The sequence below is a fragment of the Excalfactoria chinensis genome, chromosome 2, assembly GCF_039878825.1.
Source record: "Excalfactoria chinensis isolate bCotChi1 chromosome 2, bCotChi1.hap2, whole genome shotgun sequence".
NCBI classification, from domain to species: Eukaryota; Metazoa; Chordata; class Aves; order Galliformes; family Phasianidae; genus Excalfactoria; species Excalfactoria chinensis.
Window position 1 is genome coordinate 98,538,032 of NC_092826.1, and position 17,450 is coordinate 98,555,481.

Genomic DNA, 17,450 nt, shown 5'->3' on the forward strand with positions numbered 1-17,450 from the left:
AGTATAATTTTAAGTACTTGCTACGTCCCTTGAAAATCTCTGCAGCACAGAAAAATGCTCAGCTTTTCTGATGAAAATAAAGGCAAAGCACTTAAGCATATACATAACTTCCAATACAGCAAATCCACAAGATTGTTCACGTGCACAGAGCTTAGTATGAGTTTAAGTGTTTCACCTGGCCAACAACTGTAAGGCATGCAGCAAGAAAAAGCAGTGCTTTGATGGATGGAGCAGAGGGCTCTCCTGGTAATAGTGCCCATGGTAGCAGAAGTCCAGATTCCACCCTGGTCTTTTTCTGATCTTCACCTGAGTGTGCATCCTAACACTTATTCTCCCATTTCCGGGGATAATCAAGTACGTTTATGTGAGTGTCTTCTTTTGGCTTTTCAGGCTTCCTCTGTTGCAATTTTGATTTATTCTGACAAAATGTATCTCATGATACAGAAGCAGCAGCTGAGGTAATGTACTGGGCTCTCAGAACGCAAGGTGGTTAGGTGGCAGTGGGTCATCCTGAGGGATATACCTCCTTCCCCCTTCAGGACTATCCACCAGAAAGGCTGTTTTGTACCATTACTGAGCAGTCATTTACCATAGGAACAGCCTTACTCATTAATGACAAAAGTAAGGATGTACAGAGACAGAAATACTGTGAAAGATGATCTTCTCCAAGCCAACAGTTTTAAAACATGTGCAGCTCCAGCGCTCACCAATGAAATGCCCAGCATTTTGATTAAAATCCTTATCTGCCATAATGGCACACAGTTTCTAAGATCTTTTATGTTTATTTACAGCTGCTACAGAAGTTTGTATTTCATATACCTTAAAGAATTAACACACAGTTTCTTCTTCTCTTTGCTTTAAGTGGATTTATTACAAGGAACCTGAAGAATCATCACACAGTAATGCAGTAACAGTTGGCTCAGGTACCACCATTGCATTATTACAATGCAGGACCACAGCAGGCATGACCAGGGGGATGCCTGAGCCCTCAGCAGCATCAAGTAGCTCAGTGCTGCCATTAAAAGTGGGTTAAGCACCAGACACACAAATGGTGTTTTGTAAATACCAGCATCCAGCTGCTGCTAGAGTGCTTTTTACAGATCGATAAGTTAAATTCTGAAGGCACTCCAGAGAGAGATTAGTCACTTGGAATGAAACATTAGATGGGCTTTCTCCTACACCACCACCCCACAACTACATTTTGAAAGTGAAATGCGAAGTTTGGGGAAAGCAGCACCAATACCTTACTTATTGATTCAAACACAGCACTGCAAGGCAACCCGTTCCTCCTCCCAGCTCTCCCCCCTCCCCAAAGCAGAAAAACACCACAGTTGTTATGGATCATGAATTTGTTCAGCGCTTTTGGCATTAAGATAAACAGCTACGGATACACCAAATGGTAAGAGAGAAACAGCTAGAGAAATTAATTAAAAAAAAAAAAAAAAAAAGCTGTATTTTTTTTTACCTGTTTTCCACAAAAAGGTTTTCCTGGGAGCAAACTGACTGAAAAATAAAAAAGGCATTGTATCAGACGTTCTAGATATGCTCTGCTGTTCCAATTCCTTCCTTGTTCTTAGAATTATCTCCCCTGGTCAGGCAAAAGGGGATTTCAATTCATGCATCATTTGCATTTGCAGAAGACAAGAGGGGAAAAAAGGTCAAGAATGAGGTCAGGCCAGTTAAATAAATTCCATGCATTACAACACATTGCCAACAAGGGGTCTCAGTTTGGAAACAAACTGAAACTTCTCAGTCCTGAGATCAGAAGAAGGTGGAATGTGCAAAATGCTGGTGATTCAAAGGGAAAAACGTTTTGCCTACATAAAGAGAGGTTCGCAAGTCTGCCCTACCACCCAGAAAGAAGATTGCAGGAAAGCACAGAGCCGCAGGTAGGGAGGACAAACAGGAGGAGAGCATGCAAAGGCAACAAAGTCCTTCAAAGGGAGAGAAGATACTGTAGTACTTAAGAGATACCACGTGATTTCGCATGGAGAGGAAACAGCCATACCCACATCGAGATATAAAATGAGGGTAATATTAATAATAGCATTAACATCAATAATAAAATCTATTGCAAAAATGGTTCTCTGCTGGAGGACTTAGACGACTTAGACACCAAGAAAGGTGAAGGGCTCAGAAGAAATAAATCCTATCGGCAAGTGTGTAATTCTTTTGGCATTACTTAATTTTTTTATGCAGAGAAATGAAGCTGTGCTCAATTTCCCATGAATAATTCTCCCACTTTGATTTTTTCCATTTCCCTCCTATTTCATGTTCGCTACACAAAGTGCCTCGTAGCTGTCACTGGATTATATCTCCATGAGGTACAGAAGAAAGGACAGACAGTACTAATATAGAATTTAAACAAAAGGAAAGCAAGGGGTTGAAGACACCACAGCTCATGCCCATCCCCTCCATAACAATGGGACTCAGCTCAAGGAATAATGGCACACCACCATTATCAGTGACTCTTTCTACTTGTATAGGAAATGTTTGAACTCAGCCCTGAGGACACAGAACGGTTTCTCTTCAGCGCTGCCATTTGCCCACCCAGCACCTGATCCAGGGATGCTGAATGGAGCAGGCAGCTCCCTGGTGAATGCTTTTCAGACAAGCTCCCCAGCCCAGTGTGAGGAATTCCAGAGGAATCGAATGTGCAGGGCTCTGGTCTGCACTGGTGGCAAGCGCGTCTCATTAGCACAGAACCCTGGCATTTCAGGGCATAGGTTTCTATTGCCAGAGACTTAAGTGCGGCAGACCTAGGGCTCCATCCCAGGCTAAGAGGAGACACTAACTATTTCACTGGGACCCTTTGCACAGTCTAACAACTTCAAAGTCTACTAAAATCCCCCTGTGGGTTTGTACCGCCTCAACCATGAGGCTGCATCTTCTCTCAGTGGTTCATGATGTGAACAGTGACTTCAGCTCAGTCATCCTCCCAAAGCAGCCTTAACAGCTGACTCTTCCATAAACAGTAAAAACCTCTGTTCAAACCAGAGTACTGGTCTGCATCCCCAGTAAGTTAAAAGCAAAGAGGCGTGTACCTGTCTGCAGAAGTGCTTATGAGCATTTCTTTTAATGATTGCTTTAAGTTTTTAAAGAAATGGGCATAAATCAGAATACGTATTTGAGACTTACACTTTATTAAGCAAGTAGAGAGGATTGCTCCCTTTCTAGTATCATAATTGGAACCACTACAAACTGCTTTATAGACCTAAGAACAACTCCTTTTGTCCTCCTGGCTGAAGATGCTGGCAAAGAGCTACCAATCCTTAGAAACTTTATTCCTCAGTATGGGCGTGAGGGTGAAAAGATGGGCACTTCCTTTATGATGTTACTCTTACTGTTAAGAAGTCATATGGCTAAGCAGCTCTAGGTAGCAGTTCAGCTACTACAAGGTTAGGACTCACTCTCCTGATCTAGAGCATCAGTAAGCTTTCAAGGTACTTTCAGTTGAGCCTTAAGTACATACAAAGAACAGATGTTGTGAAAAAGGTTTTTAAAACTCTTGGCTCTTTTACACTGATCTAAGACACTGACAACAAATCTACTAAAGGAAAAAAGGTTATGCAAGATCACCTACAAGTTCACCTCCTCAGGGACTTCTACATGCAAGACTTCCATTATGGTTCTCTGTATGACTAATTGTCACTTATGAAACTAGTCTTTCATTCCATAATTTCCCAGAACCATTTTAAGTCTCAACTGAAAAATGTGCCTCAGCTCTGTTGAGCACTTGGTATACTGGGGGTTGCTGTTCTTGTTTTCAATTACATTAGCCTGCATAGATAACAATTAACATGCAGCAACATCCTGCAGTGGATATCATCAGGTAATCATCTGCATGTCAGTTAACGAGATTTGATAGATCTCAGGCTTACAACAAATGCTAATTGCTTGGTCTGCAGCAAAAAAAGGAGGGCTCTGTACAGCCATACTGGAGTCTTGATATGTATGGGTTTATGCTAGCCAACACAAGGCATTTTCTGGCTTTGTCTATTTTCTTCCTATTCTTTTCCTATAGGATAAAACAAGGATGAAGCCAGCTTTTCAAACATTCATTCAGTGACTCCTGAATCAGGAAGCAGTGAAGATCCTCCATGCTTTCTTAATCAGAGGAATCATGATTTATTTTACCTAAAGGATCTGGCCCTTCAAAATACACTGCTTAGTCAACAACAGCCATAACCACTAAAACCCAAAATTAAAATTGTGCTGTATTTCCTTTAATTAGTACCATGTGCATCATGGGCAGTTCCGGCATTTGTGTAACTAATACAGTATCTACATCTTTCAGTGAATGCACAATAATTATTAGAGAATACGTTTATGAACAACGAACGGTTCTTATGCGATTCTGGCTCATGAGGTTATACATTGCATTAACCTAAAAAAATGAAATTTCCCCAAAGTAATTTAATTGCTTGTCTCTAGAATCAATTTTCCGCATGCTCAAAAGCCAAACTTACTGTGCCATTTACATACATATTCAGGATTCTGACTTAAATCTATGATTCATGTTGATGTGTATTGAAAGTGTTACATATACCTTTTTTTTCCTTTAAGATTTTATTATTAGTATTTTCCTCAGGGAATTGCTTTTCAATGCAATAAAATCAACTGAAGCAGCTTAGATGGGAAACTTCTTTTTAAGACCTGGATACTCCAGGTCCTATGTGCCCTTGGCCATAAAACTGACAAGTTGTTGTAAGGCCAGATTTACAATAAAAATAAGTTTATGATAGGAAGGTTGCAGGACTTACAACTGAAAAATAATCTTGAGTGTAACAGAGCTCATGCAGTGCTGGTTTAGTGCTATAGCAACCTAGAAGTTCAGGAGGTACATGCTTTGCAGTTCCTACTGCAATGAACTGATCAAAAACAGTACCTACCCTCTTTGCCCATCCTTTTACAAAGTTACGTCATTAACATGCTTCTCTCAGTCCCTGCCACCTGCTACGACTCTACATGAGAGGAGCCATTAGAACCTCCAGCTTCCCTTATCAAAATTTATGATAGCCAACACAGCAGATGGAAAATTTGACAGGGAGTATAATTTAGACTGACTAATATCAGACTAATCATCATGAGGACTAGCATGATGATAGCATTATTCATGAACATATTTATCTTAAACTTAGAAATGAAGATATCAGGTGCACTGGAGTGCTGAAAAAGTCAAAGGAAGAGCAAGGAAGCTTTCTGTTGCTCCATATGTGGAAAGCAGGTTAAGGTATTTTTCATGGTACTTGAAACATGCATAAGATTCTTTGCCTCTGTCACCAGATTGCCCTTTTCTCCTAAATTTTGTTCCAATTTTTGATAGTTGGGTTGATCTTGAGATACTTGAGACACATTGGGAGTGATGCTAGGTGCACCAAGTCATGGCTGCACTTTCACTGCCACCCTTTGGAGACCTCTCATGCGAGTCCTCTTCATACATGCTCTAAGTAGAAGTGAAATATCTGTAAACCATTTTCTAAGGTTCATGGGCAAGGCACAGATAAAGGCTTGACTACAGGAGTGTAAATAGCATACAGGTAATAAAAACACCACATGACTAACTCTTTATAGCATGATAAATTCTTCCCTGTCTTTCTACATCTGTAATTTGCAAGGCTTATGTGCTTAGGTACCTACCTCAGAGAAACTTGGGGAAAATGGATTTACAAATGACTGCTGAGTGCTTTAAAACTAAAAAGTTCTACATGCAGCAAGTGGTTACCTAGTATAGGAAGCTATAGTTCTCTTTCCTAAAACAAACCAGAAGATAACACTGTCCACCACCGCAACCCTCTGACATCATCCTAGAAACGCCTCACTATGATGAGAGAGCTCCACTCAAAAAAACTCAGCTCAGCTAAGAAATTTCCTGTTAGTATTATCAGTACAACTTGCTGAAATTCACTGCAGTGTGATGTATTTCTTGCTCACTAGCACTACAACAGCAGAGAGAGAGACCAAATGAGTGGATATGAGAGAGAGAGGGAGAGATCTACATTGCTAATTGGAAATATGCTCACTCCACATCCATATAGAATGCCTACCACAACCAGACCAATGCCTACCATAACCAGACCACTGCTTGGGCCTTGCTGCTTAGAGGTGCTAACCCAACAGACCACAACATCCTCCAACTGCGAGCAACTCAAAGCTCACCACCTACCCTCAAAGCTCAACAGTCTGAAAATAAGAACAGAAGCACACTGGGGAGTGAGTTCCAGCACACTTCTCCAACCATCTGCTTCCCAGCCTGGCATTTCTAGCTGCTGCTTTTTTAACAACCTTTTGCCTCATTTGCAGTCTGCTTCAAAACCCAAAGAATTTTTGGTTTTGCACAAGTTCCCTTGGAATATTCCAGAGACGGCATCTTTCATACAGAAGACAGGTTGCAAAAAGAGGCTCACGGATGACTCATTAACTCTACTGTATATAACATGACAGTATGCACATCAGACCCTTGTGCTGGAAGTATAACATAAACTGAAGGCTTTCTGTTTTACTGAGACTTTCTCAGACTAGAAGGAAAAAGCCAGGCTAAAAACATTCAGATGTGGCAAGCTACTTATAAACGAGCAAAACTTATCACAAATGAGACAACACACACCTTAAAACCATAGAATATAGTCTACTAAAAAAAAGTAACTTGGATGTGTGGAACTCCAAAACCAGAGCAAAATAAAAGGTTATCTCAGACTACAGAATTAGTCCTGCAGCATAGGAACAGTTTTAATTTAAAAGGACACTGCCAAATATGATTCAGTACGTTTTAATTGGTTTCGTTCCTATCTTCCTCTAAGTGGCAGAGCTCCCAAAGAGATGTGAGATGAAACCAAACTACCAACTACCCCCACTTCCTTTCTTTCCCTCATTCCTTTTAGGATCCCTTCATTACAGTAGGACTGTAATTCTCTTTTTTCAAGAAACACGAAGTAGAGCTCACAGATGTTCCAGATTTAAATGTTTTCCCCTAGACATGTAGCTTTGCTGTTTAAGCTCTTTTTTCTTTTTCTTTTTTGGCAAGGCAGGAATTACAATGCCTATTTCACTTTATTCTATTCATGCTATAATCATCAGCAGGACTCCTGATGGCAGAAATAATCAGTCAATTCAGAAAACCTGTGCAGTTCCATGTTTACCCTCTGACTTTTCTTTGTCCTCAGTCTTTTAGCTGTACAGCACTGATCAAAGCATGCAACCATTGGGTGGCTCTGCTGAATGCTACTTGAAAAAAAAAGTGATATGGCTCGGGGTATATGAAATAATACAGCTATCTGAGATCATTGAGAGTGTCCATTTAAATCGCTGCTCTCTGATTGGAAAAAAAAGAAGGAAAAAGAAGAAAACCTCAACCACACAAACACGAACATTCAAAGAATCAGGAAAAGCACTTCTCAGACAACATGCTGGGCTTCCTCTTTCTTCTACACATATCCCTGCAAGTCTCAGTGTCGCCTCCTCCTCCAGAAAGCAACCTCAGCACCTGAAGCTTCTCTCAGAGCCTTTCCCTGTCACCTCCAGCTCATGGTGCAAATCCAGCATTCACATTGCAGGGGCAGTGCTGGCTGGCTACTGGGAAAGTTATGGCACTAAAGAGGCAAGGAAAACAACTACTCACATCTTGTGCAAATATTCTCTCCCTCACTCTCTGATACTCCTCTTCTCTCTCTTCAATTGATTTACTTCGTCTGTCATCTCTAAATGGAAGAATTCTGTTTTGCTGAGCAGAAAAAAAACCAGGAGGGTTATATAAGTTGAGCTGTTAAAAACTGCCATTAAGAAACTGTCAGCTGAGAATAATCAGTGTTCACTCAAACAAATGAACCATGAAAACGATAGCTTTCACTCCTAGGGCACCCAAGGGCTCCCAGGCAGATGCTGCCCATGGAGCTCAGTGCTGACAGGAGGCTTCCTGCTTGATGGCTGCAACCCACAGCCCTAAATCCACCTGTTCTCATCCCAAGCCTTTGCTTCTGACCATCTCTTGGGTCTCCTAGCGGCCAACAGATGGGAGGACAGGCAGCACTGCGCTATCTATGAGATCAAGGAAGAAAGGAGGAAAACCAGGCAGTAAGACCTAAGTTGTGAGCTCTAAAAGAAGCCCACCAAAAGCTAGCTTAATAAGGAGAAGTCCCAAGTGCTTTGTACAAGAATTTTAACTATTTACACGACATAAGGAACCCCTAATTTCATTTTCACTGGGAAAAGCATGGCCCTTTTTTGCCCATCGATAAACCACAGTGCAGGAAGAGGCTGTGGCCTGGGGTGGTAGAGAGGAGGGCCCCCAGCAAGAAGCACTTTGTTTGCTGTTATGTTTTAGGTACTGCTCTCCTCCACCTGCTTAGCACTCTCTGGTTGGTCACACTGTGTTCCTCTGTCTGATCCCCAAGCACACCACACACTGAAAATGGCTGAGAGTTGGCTTCTAAGCCAACTGCGATGCAGCCTAACTGCAAGGCTGCTATGTACCATGTGGAGACAAGGGAAACAAAAAAGAAAGGAAAATCAGTCCTTTACTGAAAACATGAAGGAGAGTGGCAATGAGAGACTCACTAGAGCAGGTACCTCCAACAAACACAACCTAAGCAAAGAAAACACACACGATCTTCTTACCTGGGAGAATTTTCTCATCATTTGTGTCAGAACCTTTTTGTTTTGTTTCGTTTTGTTTGTTGTTGTTAATATGTTCCACATACACAGCTTGCACGAGACCGGAACAGCACAACACTGACTGAAGGCAGCACAAAGGCACGTGCTCCCCTGGTGCTCCCTACGCATCACTCACCTCCAGCAATGCCACGTTATGAGATGAGCAACACGGGGACACTGGTGCCACGGTGCATGCACGACAAGCAGGTCAGTCACACGGACAGTAACACACGGTGAGGGCAGGGGGAGAGCAGGGAGCTAAAAGATGGGACTGACTCATTTTTGGTCAAAACTTATTTTAGGATGGTTTAAAAATCCACCTGGCCTCACCATAGCATGTTTGTTAGGGGCTTTTTGTTTGTTTGTTTGTGTTTTTTTCTCCTTTTTGGGCTACACCGGTTTATCATCGGTCCATACTGAAATCCAGCTCCGAATGGATGGGTACAACTGAAGGAGCAAGCTGTAGGGAGCGGAACAGCTGCCATCGTTAGGCGACACATGGAGAAATGCGACCAGCACGGCCTTCCAACGCAGCCCGAGCCTCGGCGTTCCCCCCGTGGGCATGCAGCACGTCCTGCCAAGCAAATCACCCATGCAGACCCACACGCTGCCACGGCGCAAGCGGCCGCGCAGGGCTCAGAGCTGCTGCGGGGCAAGGAGCAGCAGGGGTGGGGAGGGGGAGAGGAGAGCAACAACAAAAGAACAACAATAACATCAGTCAGCCCGCCTTCAAAACAAAAGAAAAGAACAGAACAAAATTTCAGCCACTCTCGAGCCGAGAACCAACCTGATTGTCTTCTTTATCAATACTAGAGTTATCTCGCTTCAAGATAAATCGCTTCTGGGATTCTTCACCTTTTTCATCTTTTAAATGTTCAGAAAACCTTTGCTCTGGTCTGCCAGCAAAGTAAAACATAGCAATAAAAAAATCTTTCTTTCGGCTTTAGTTCGAACTTTATTTTCTCAGTGCTCTTTGTTTTCAACAGAGGCATTCAGTGCAAAACCAGTCAACATTGGTACTCATCGTGAGATGCGTCCTATAGCTGCCTGGGGCCATCGCCCCGCTGCTAACTGTTATTGCCATAAATAGCTTTTGTTGTTGTTATGTAGCAAGGAGCGGGAATTCACCGAAATATTTCTCTCTCCTCTCTGCGACTGAAGGACAGGAAAATAAATTAACATGCTGCATGTTAATTTGGCTCCTTCGGTAGCAGGGATTTCCAGCAATGCAGCAGCTTCGAACCACCTTTACAAGTAATGCAAAACCGATCGAAATCTTAAGAGCAAAAGCAAGAGTTTCTTACTCCTAACAAATAAAACCGTAACTGGAGGGACTGATGATATTTTGCTTAAACAAGTAATTATCTCATCACCGTTAAATGAGGAAAATACTCCACAAGAGTCACAGAGTATCAATTAGTTCACTGATTTGAACCCATCCAGACATTCATTTTTTTAAGTGCCGAATTGTACAAATTAGAAGCTTCACATTTTCAGGTTCATAAGCCAAGAGGAGATGTTCCATGTTTCCCGTATTTACACCTTGTGCAAAAAGCAAACAGCAAGAAACATCTTCTGTTATTGAGCTGGCCACTGCCACCCCTTGTCGCTGACAGCAGCACTCCAGGATGTGCCAGTCCTGGACCCCAACCCATAATAATGTGTTGCGTCCCACTGATTTCAATAGGGTGACCAACACTCTGGAGACACAAAGAGCTGGCACTTATATACTATCAACCACTGGTAAATCACAAGCTGGTTTTGAAAAGCTAATGAACCACAACTGCTTCCCACAGTTACATCATGAGGAGATGCTCATGCCTACTGAATAGACCTCCACAAACCAGGAACAAAACTGCCACCAACAGTAACGGACCAACCCTGAAGAAATTACAGGTGGAGCTGAAAGAATTCAGTGACTTCATAAGTAATTTTTAAAAGCTCTCTGCAAACTTCATTCCAGAATGGAAAATTGAATCCTATGTGTAAACCACCCACCATTTTGTTGTTATATCACACAGGTTTGTATTCAACTAATTAGCAGCCTATTTCTAATCAAAAGACAACATGCATTCATGCCATCATTACAGTCCATTGCAATTCACCATCAGGTGTGCAGGAAACATTTGCAATGAACTGCTGGAAATTTAAGATTAAGAGACAGCAACTCTCCTGCCTCACCTTCTGTATCAATGCCACAAATTCCCACTTCTGGGCACAATCTGTATTTTGGTGACAAAGTGACAAAACAAAATGGCCTGATTTCCATAGATTTTGAGTATTAACAACACTGTCCATTATCCGGAGGTGCTGGCACTTCCAGCTATTGGGCCACACTGTGGAAGTCAACAGACTCTCCAGATGCTCTTGGAGTCATAGAATCATTTAGTTTGGAAAAGACCTTTAGGAACACTGAGTCCAACCATCAGCATAGTCAATCAGGTCTCTTCTTCTTGGTGACCCAAAGGAGCCTGCCTTTTTATAACAGTTCTCTGACACCATGGGTCACTAAAGGCAGAGGTGGTTGATCATACCAGAAATGATAAAAAATCCAATTAATGGATTGTTAGGTGGCCTGTTCTGCCTTTGTTCTCATGAGTAAGCACTGTGCCTATACAGCTAGAAGACGCGCACCTGCAGATACTCTGTTTTGAGACCACCAACTGAAGAATGCTGTTTTTCTGGTTTTGTGGCTTAGAATACAAACAAAACCTCTCTAGATGCACCATCACCATAAAATTTATAGTTTAAGCCATCTGTTAAGGATCTAACAAACAATACAGTGCACACAATAAATGCTTCTGACTTTAAAATGCGGAGGAAAGATTCAAAGTTACCAAAAGTTAGTTAAGAAAAGCAAATAAACATCTCTGACTACCAACACAGTAGAACAAACAACCTGTTTTTAATAGTTGATACATCTATTTTTATAAATCCAATTTTCACTTCCTTTAGCGTCTTTAAAATGTTTCCACCTGTCAGAAGATGATTGGAAGGAGAAGCATGAGATCAAGCCACAAGCCAGAACTAATGAGCTGCTGGTGCCTGTTAATAAAATTAATCTCCAAGCCCAGTATGTGATTGATCCTCAGTTGTGAAAGGATATTTGTTTGTTCAGAGCATGATGTAGCACAGCAAGGCTACAGGAGATTTGGCTATGTGAGTACAGACATAGTATTTCACCTGGTGAAATCTACTGCACTAGTTTATGAATTTGAAGGTGAGCCAACAGATCAAAAATGCAAGAAAAATATAACATTTTGTGTAAGATGAAGCATACTGTCAATACACTAGTAAGATATACAGTTACTGTAATACAGTAGATATAGTGAATTCATTTTATGCAAGCCCTGACTGATAAGAAACCACGTTTACTTTCCTTCTAAGCCTTTTTTGCACTGATAGTGAAGAGTTTGTACAATGCACTAGATTGTGGTCATGCACGTAGAGAGTGAATTTATCAAGCTTATTTAGAGTGTTGATCTAAACTAAGGTCTTAATCCAAAGCATGGATTAATTTCCACAAAATAACAGAGAATCTGGAACTTATTCACTATTGCTACCATAACAGACACCTTGAAACTCCTACCACACCTTAGTTTAATTCCAAGTGGTAAAAAATGGGACTGGCACAACCTTCTGAAGGAGACATCAAGCATTTCTAATGACCTTGAGTATTGCAACACTCCAGGTGTCTTCCTGACACACAAAGAACCGAAAACAATACAAAAAAGACCCCAAAAAACAACAAAAAAAACCACAACAAAATACTAAAACAAACAAAATAACTCCACAACCTACATTATCCATCATTTTGAGAGGTTGATCCCAATAGATCCAGTGTACCTGCGTATTTACATCCTAACAGAAGTGTGTAAGAAAACAGACTTGCAAATATATGCTTACAAAGACTGCCACCCACATACACGACAGTCAGTATTTCATTTAGTTCCCATGCCTGAGATCAGTGGATCACTTGAGAATCTCAAATTCCACTGCTCCAAAAAAGCCTAATGAGGAAATACCAATTCCCTTTAAATAAGTGGGATTTTGTAAATTGGGGAGCATACAGAGAAAATCTGAATGCCTCAAAGGCACAGAAACCAACACACAGGAGAGAAAAAAAAACAAACAAAAACAAAACAAACACCCAAACTGCACAGAATGAAAAATATAAAGTTGGTTTTCTTTGATATAACCTTTTTGATCACCCAAATACTTCTTGGTCAACACTACTGGTGGAAGTAAACCGTCTGTGCTCCAAAGCACAACCACAAATGCACAAATCACATGAAGACTGGTTCAGTACTACCTACAAGGTGTGAGCTATGAGTATCCATTAAATACTTGTCTTTCTGGCAATAAGTTTCAGGGCAAAAAGCAGTATATTCCTTCCTTCCCAGTGAAGTCTTTATGCAGTTTGCTATGAAACTACATGACAGTTTTGCCTTTGAAGACAAACCGATTCCCAGAGTAAAATGCTGCTCCTTGCATCCTCAAACAGATGAACATCTCTCGTTAGCATTTTATAGTCCCTTAAAATGCAACTGTAGTCCCTAATTAAGCAAGAATCCAACCAAATAGATATTCCTGGACAACAAATTTTCCCTACAACTAAGCTTCTGTTTTGGAAAAAGGAAAGCTGGTATAAGTAGATAAACATTTCCGTGTGTCGAAGTTTTAAAAACAAGTTTAGATTTAGATAGCAGCATCCACTGTAAGATTTTTCTGCTGTCGTTATGGTGATTTTAACGTGAACTACTTCCATTCTTCCATTCACTTCAGTAGAGTTCCTCTCAATTTATCTCAGTATGACAGAGAACAGAGTTTGCCCCCAAGGCATACTACTAAAATGGAATATTTAAGGAGAATTCCCATTATGTGCTCATTTAATACTTTTGATTCCAAGTCAACCATTGTACTACGTAGCAGTGTAAAAACCAGAACCACCATCTAAGTGTCCTAAGCAGGTATTCAGCTTTGAATCAAATTACAGATTCTAAAAACATTTTGCAGAGTGGTAACAGCCCACGTATCCTGATGATGAAGGAAGTCACAGGGCACTTGGCAGTGAGTGTCGTGTTTAGAAACATTTTGATGCACTTTCATCAATATCTATTTATACAGGAGATAAGAAATGAAATAATGGGGGGGGGAAGAGGGGGGAAATATCTATACTCCTTAAAATAAGTTATTTAGCTCTGAAAAACAAGAAACAAAGATACCACAGCAAAAGAACAAATGAAAAGAGACAAGCGTGAGCTTCGAATGCTGCACTTCTGAAGACGCAGTCCCTGCATTAGCAGAGCACAGAGGCAGCGGGGGATTGTCAGGGCTGACTTACACAGCACATAAATCTCTATTATGTGGCATATGTTTCTGACAGCACTATGGCACACAGGCCTCTGTAGCACAAGATGCCTTCAAAAGGAGCAACAACCTCCCCACGTGTGGAAAAGGCAGTTTACCAGCACAGTGCCTGATAAAGAAAAAAATCTAGCAAGTGCTGTAGTGCATTTCATCTGCAAAAACCTCCCAGGTAATAGCAAGGCTGCTGTATAAGAAATGTAACATAAGAAAGCGAGTTCAAAAGTGGAGATCACCGTGGTGTGCACAAGCCTGAAGCAAAAACCCACCAGCTTTGCATTTGCAATGTGATGTTCACTGAATGAACTAACTGGGGACAGGATGTTAATACTTGTCTCCTGAATGGGTGGCAATGCAGAAGGACAGATAGGTAAAGCAATGGGGCTAGGAAGGGGCAAAGAGCCCCCCTGGGCACCCACAGTATCATCACCTGGCAAACAAAATGAGTAAGCGTTCTTCCACAACCACACCATCAGAAGAGCAATGGGATGCTGAGTGTGGGGGAGAAGCGTATCTGCCGACAGCATTTGGAGAAGTTATGAAGACTTAGGGTGCTGTTATGAAGGTGTTCTGACGGCTTAACCACATTTTCTTGTTATTCGCACTTGTCTTTAATTAAACCAACTGCTCGGTCCAACATCATGTTGGCCTCTATTCTGCAGGCATGCTGTTACACAGTATGGCATCCTTTCTTGCTTTGCTAGTTTGTGAATATCCACTACATCTGCCTGCTGTGCTTTTTCAGTTTTATGCTGGAAGCTCTCTTAGTGCTCTGCATTATAGCCACAATAAAACGACATAAGCATTACTTTTTGGGCCAAAACTCTATTATCTGCAGTTAAAAAAACAACAACAACAAAAGACCTCTTTGGTCTTATAGGCATGGTGATACATTCTGCGAGTTTGAGAATTTACAAGAGCTGGAAGCAAACACTACCACTGTCAAAAGGCACCAGCAAAATGATGCAAGGCAGAATTGCGGCCCTAGAGCTTTAAATTCTTTGATTATATTCCCTCAGAACAACAGTTTTGAGAATAAGGACTGAGTATTTTTCAGGGCTGATGGATGCTCTAACAATTTTTAAAAGTCAGAGTGGGAATTTAAATACAGATAATTGTTAAAGCACAGTGCACTTCTATTATCATAACTTAACACTTAAAATCACTCAAGATGGCATTTCAGGCTTTTGGAGGTTGATGCCTCATTAACAGATTGCTGCTTTTATAGTATGAGTCACTAAGAACTTCTGTTACAATGACAAAAGCACACTGAAAGCCATCAAAAAATATCTACCCTGTACAAGGCAGTTGCTTAAAGGTGCTGCCTTCTCTAAAGCACAGGAAAAAAAAACAAACCCTCAAATACCAAATGTTACATTTTTCCTGGGTAAAGACTGTACATTCTTAGCATTTTTCAGAACAGCATCTGCAATCTGATCATGTCCTATACTTATGACTGAACAACAAGGATATTAAATGTCACAAGTGATTCTGATAGGCATTCTCCCTTACTAATGAAGATGATCAGCCTTCAGATAAATCTGACAGGATTGAAGGGAACAGAGCTGGTAATACAGCACGGAAGTTACGACCTTCTTCTTGTTGCTCACAGCGTGAGGTTTATTCTGTCACCCACTTGCACTCCGCAGAGCAGGCAGCCAAGCTGCCACTTCACAAAAACCAAACCCCCTCACCTCTTCAAAATGCTCTGGTACCTTAGTGCCATGATTTCTGTGGGCCTGGCACCAGTAGTACTTCCCACTATGGACATGATGGTGAACCTGGAGGCTGAAGGATGGACAAAGATAATGCACTATGAATCTCTTCTGTGACAAGATGTTCTGTATGAGGACAAAGCAGGGGGCCAGACCCTACAGTCTTTCAGACTACACGGTATTTAAAAAAATCCAATCTAACCTTTAGCATAGCACAGCTCACGACCCTGACAAGCTTTCCTAAAGCTTAAATCCAGATAGCCATTCTGTTTTAATATACAGATGCAAAAGCACCGTATTACCTTGAGAGTTCAACTGAATGCAGACTTCAATATTTGGCCTGGTATTTTGGGGGCAGAATACTAAAAAACGGCATGGGATAATCCAGTAAGCCAAGGGTACTCTGAAATACCAGCTCTTCTGCTAATCGGAGCTGAAATACAAAGCCTTCTCTCTAAGGCAGGGACCATTCTAGGAGCACTGAGATACTTCACTGTCCTTCTGTAATCAAACTAGGATTATTTCTATGGCTCAGGAATTTGCTTCTCCTGTTGCCAATCCCCTGGCTTGGATTTGGCTCCTGATAGCAGGATTTATATCTAGCCTTCACATTTTGCAAAGCAACAATTTATTTCCAGTTAGTAAAGACACCTGAGTAGTAGCATTGCTTACTGTGGAATTCATTTGTATTTTGTTATAAAGACTAGGCACACTCTATGTAGAGGAAAATTAGCGTCACATAACTGCAGACATCTATTTAAAATTACATTTTCACATCTCAGAAGTTCAAAAATCAACAAGGAAGAAAGCAACAAAAAGAAAGCGAGACTAAGATTTGAAGGCTTCCAGTGAAGGCAGCAAGGCGGTTCCCCAGAAGCTAATTGAGAAACTACTGGTACTAACAGAGAAACCACTAGTTCTTTGTGCACCACGTGTACAAAGCAGTGCTCTGCTGCATCATAAATTCTCATGTTTACTTCCACTTCAGGTCATGACTGTTTTCTGCATCTCCAGCAGGAAAAGTCATGGACCAGAAGCCATTCCATGAATGATCACTGCCCTGAAGTGATGGTTTTTAATAACTTGTCAGAGACAGCCTACCAAGTTTAGCTTGGAGCAGGGAGCAGAAACAACTGATTTTGCTATTAAAGGGAAAAAAAATCTCAAAAATCATTACATTTTCTCCATTTCCAGTGATCATGTCATGTTTCCTACATTAAACAAGAAGCAGGCAGCAGTATGGTAAAAGGCAATGACTAAGAATAATTTTGACCATCTCAAAAATTCCCTTGCTCACTAATCAGTGCCTAATTTCTGTAAACTACAGCCCAAATTTTAAAACATGATTTCAGCCATTACAGAAGGAATTAACTGAGTAAATCACAGATGCCATTTCAGATTTCCAGACCTGCCTTGCAGTGATTCCAAAGTATAAACAGCCCAACAGTAGCTTGATTAACAGACATTTTCCTGCTGCAGACTGAATGAGCACACAGAGACACTGGTTAACGGTGATAAAATATGCACAATCTTCCCCCAACCGAACTGTCACCCTGCTATTCCATAGCATTCTTTTCTCTTTTCAACCTTCAGTTTCCCCAGCACAGTCCAGGTGACCATAACCTTTTGCATCTGTCAAAATCTGCATTATAAAGGAGTGGGACCACAAGGATTAAAAACCAAGAAAAATAATACATATATCCTCTAATTAATGCTGAC

General features: G+C 41.2%; 1 protein-coding gene across 27 annotated transcripts in view; it reads right to left on the minus strand.

The window, feature by feature from the left end:
• Positions 1–17,450, minus strand: part of ARPP21 (cAMP regulated phosphoprotein 21) — a 126,458-nt gene that overhangs the window by 60,030 nt on the left and 48,978 nt on the right. For 16 of the 27 annotated variants that reach the window (XM_072328816.1, XM_072328825.1, XM_072328823.1 and 13 more), the window contains exons 10-12: positions 9,437–9,545; positions 7,619–7,720; positions 1,466–1,503 (exon numbers count right to left, since the gene is read on the minus strand). The exons of 3 other annotated variants lie outside the window; for them this stretch is intronic. In XM_072328816.1, the coding sequence (XP_072184917.1) occupies positions 1,466–1,503; positions 7,619–7,720; positions 9,437–9,545 (249 nt within the window). The remainder of the gene's footprint in view (positions 1–1,465; positions 1,504–7,618; positions 7,721–9,436; positions 9,546–17,450) is intronic. 8 more of the 27 variants (XM_072328834.1, XM_072328832.1, XM_072328829.1 and 5 more) reach the window with 1 other exon arrangement.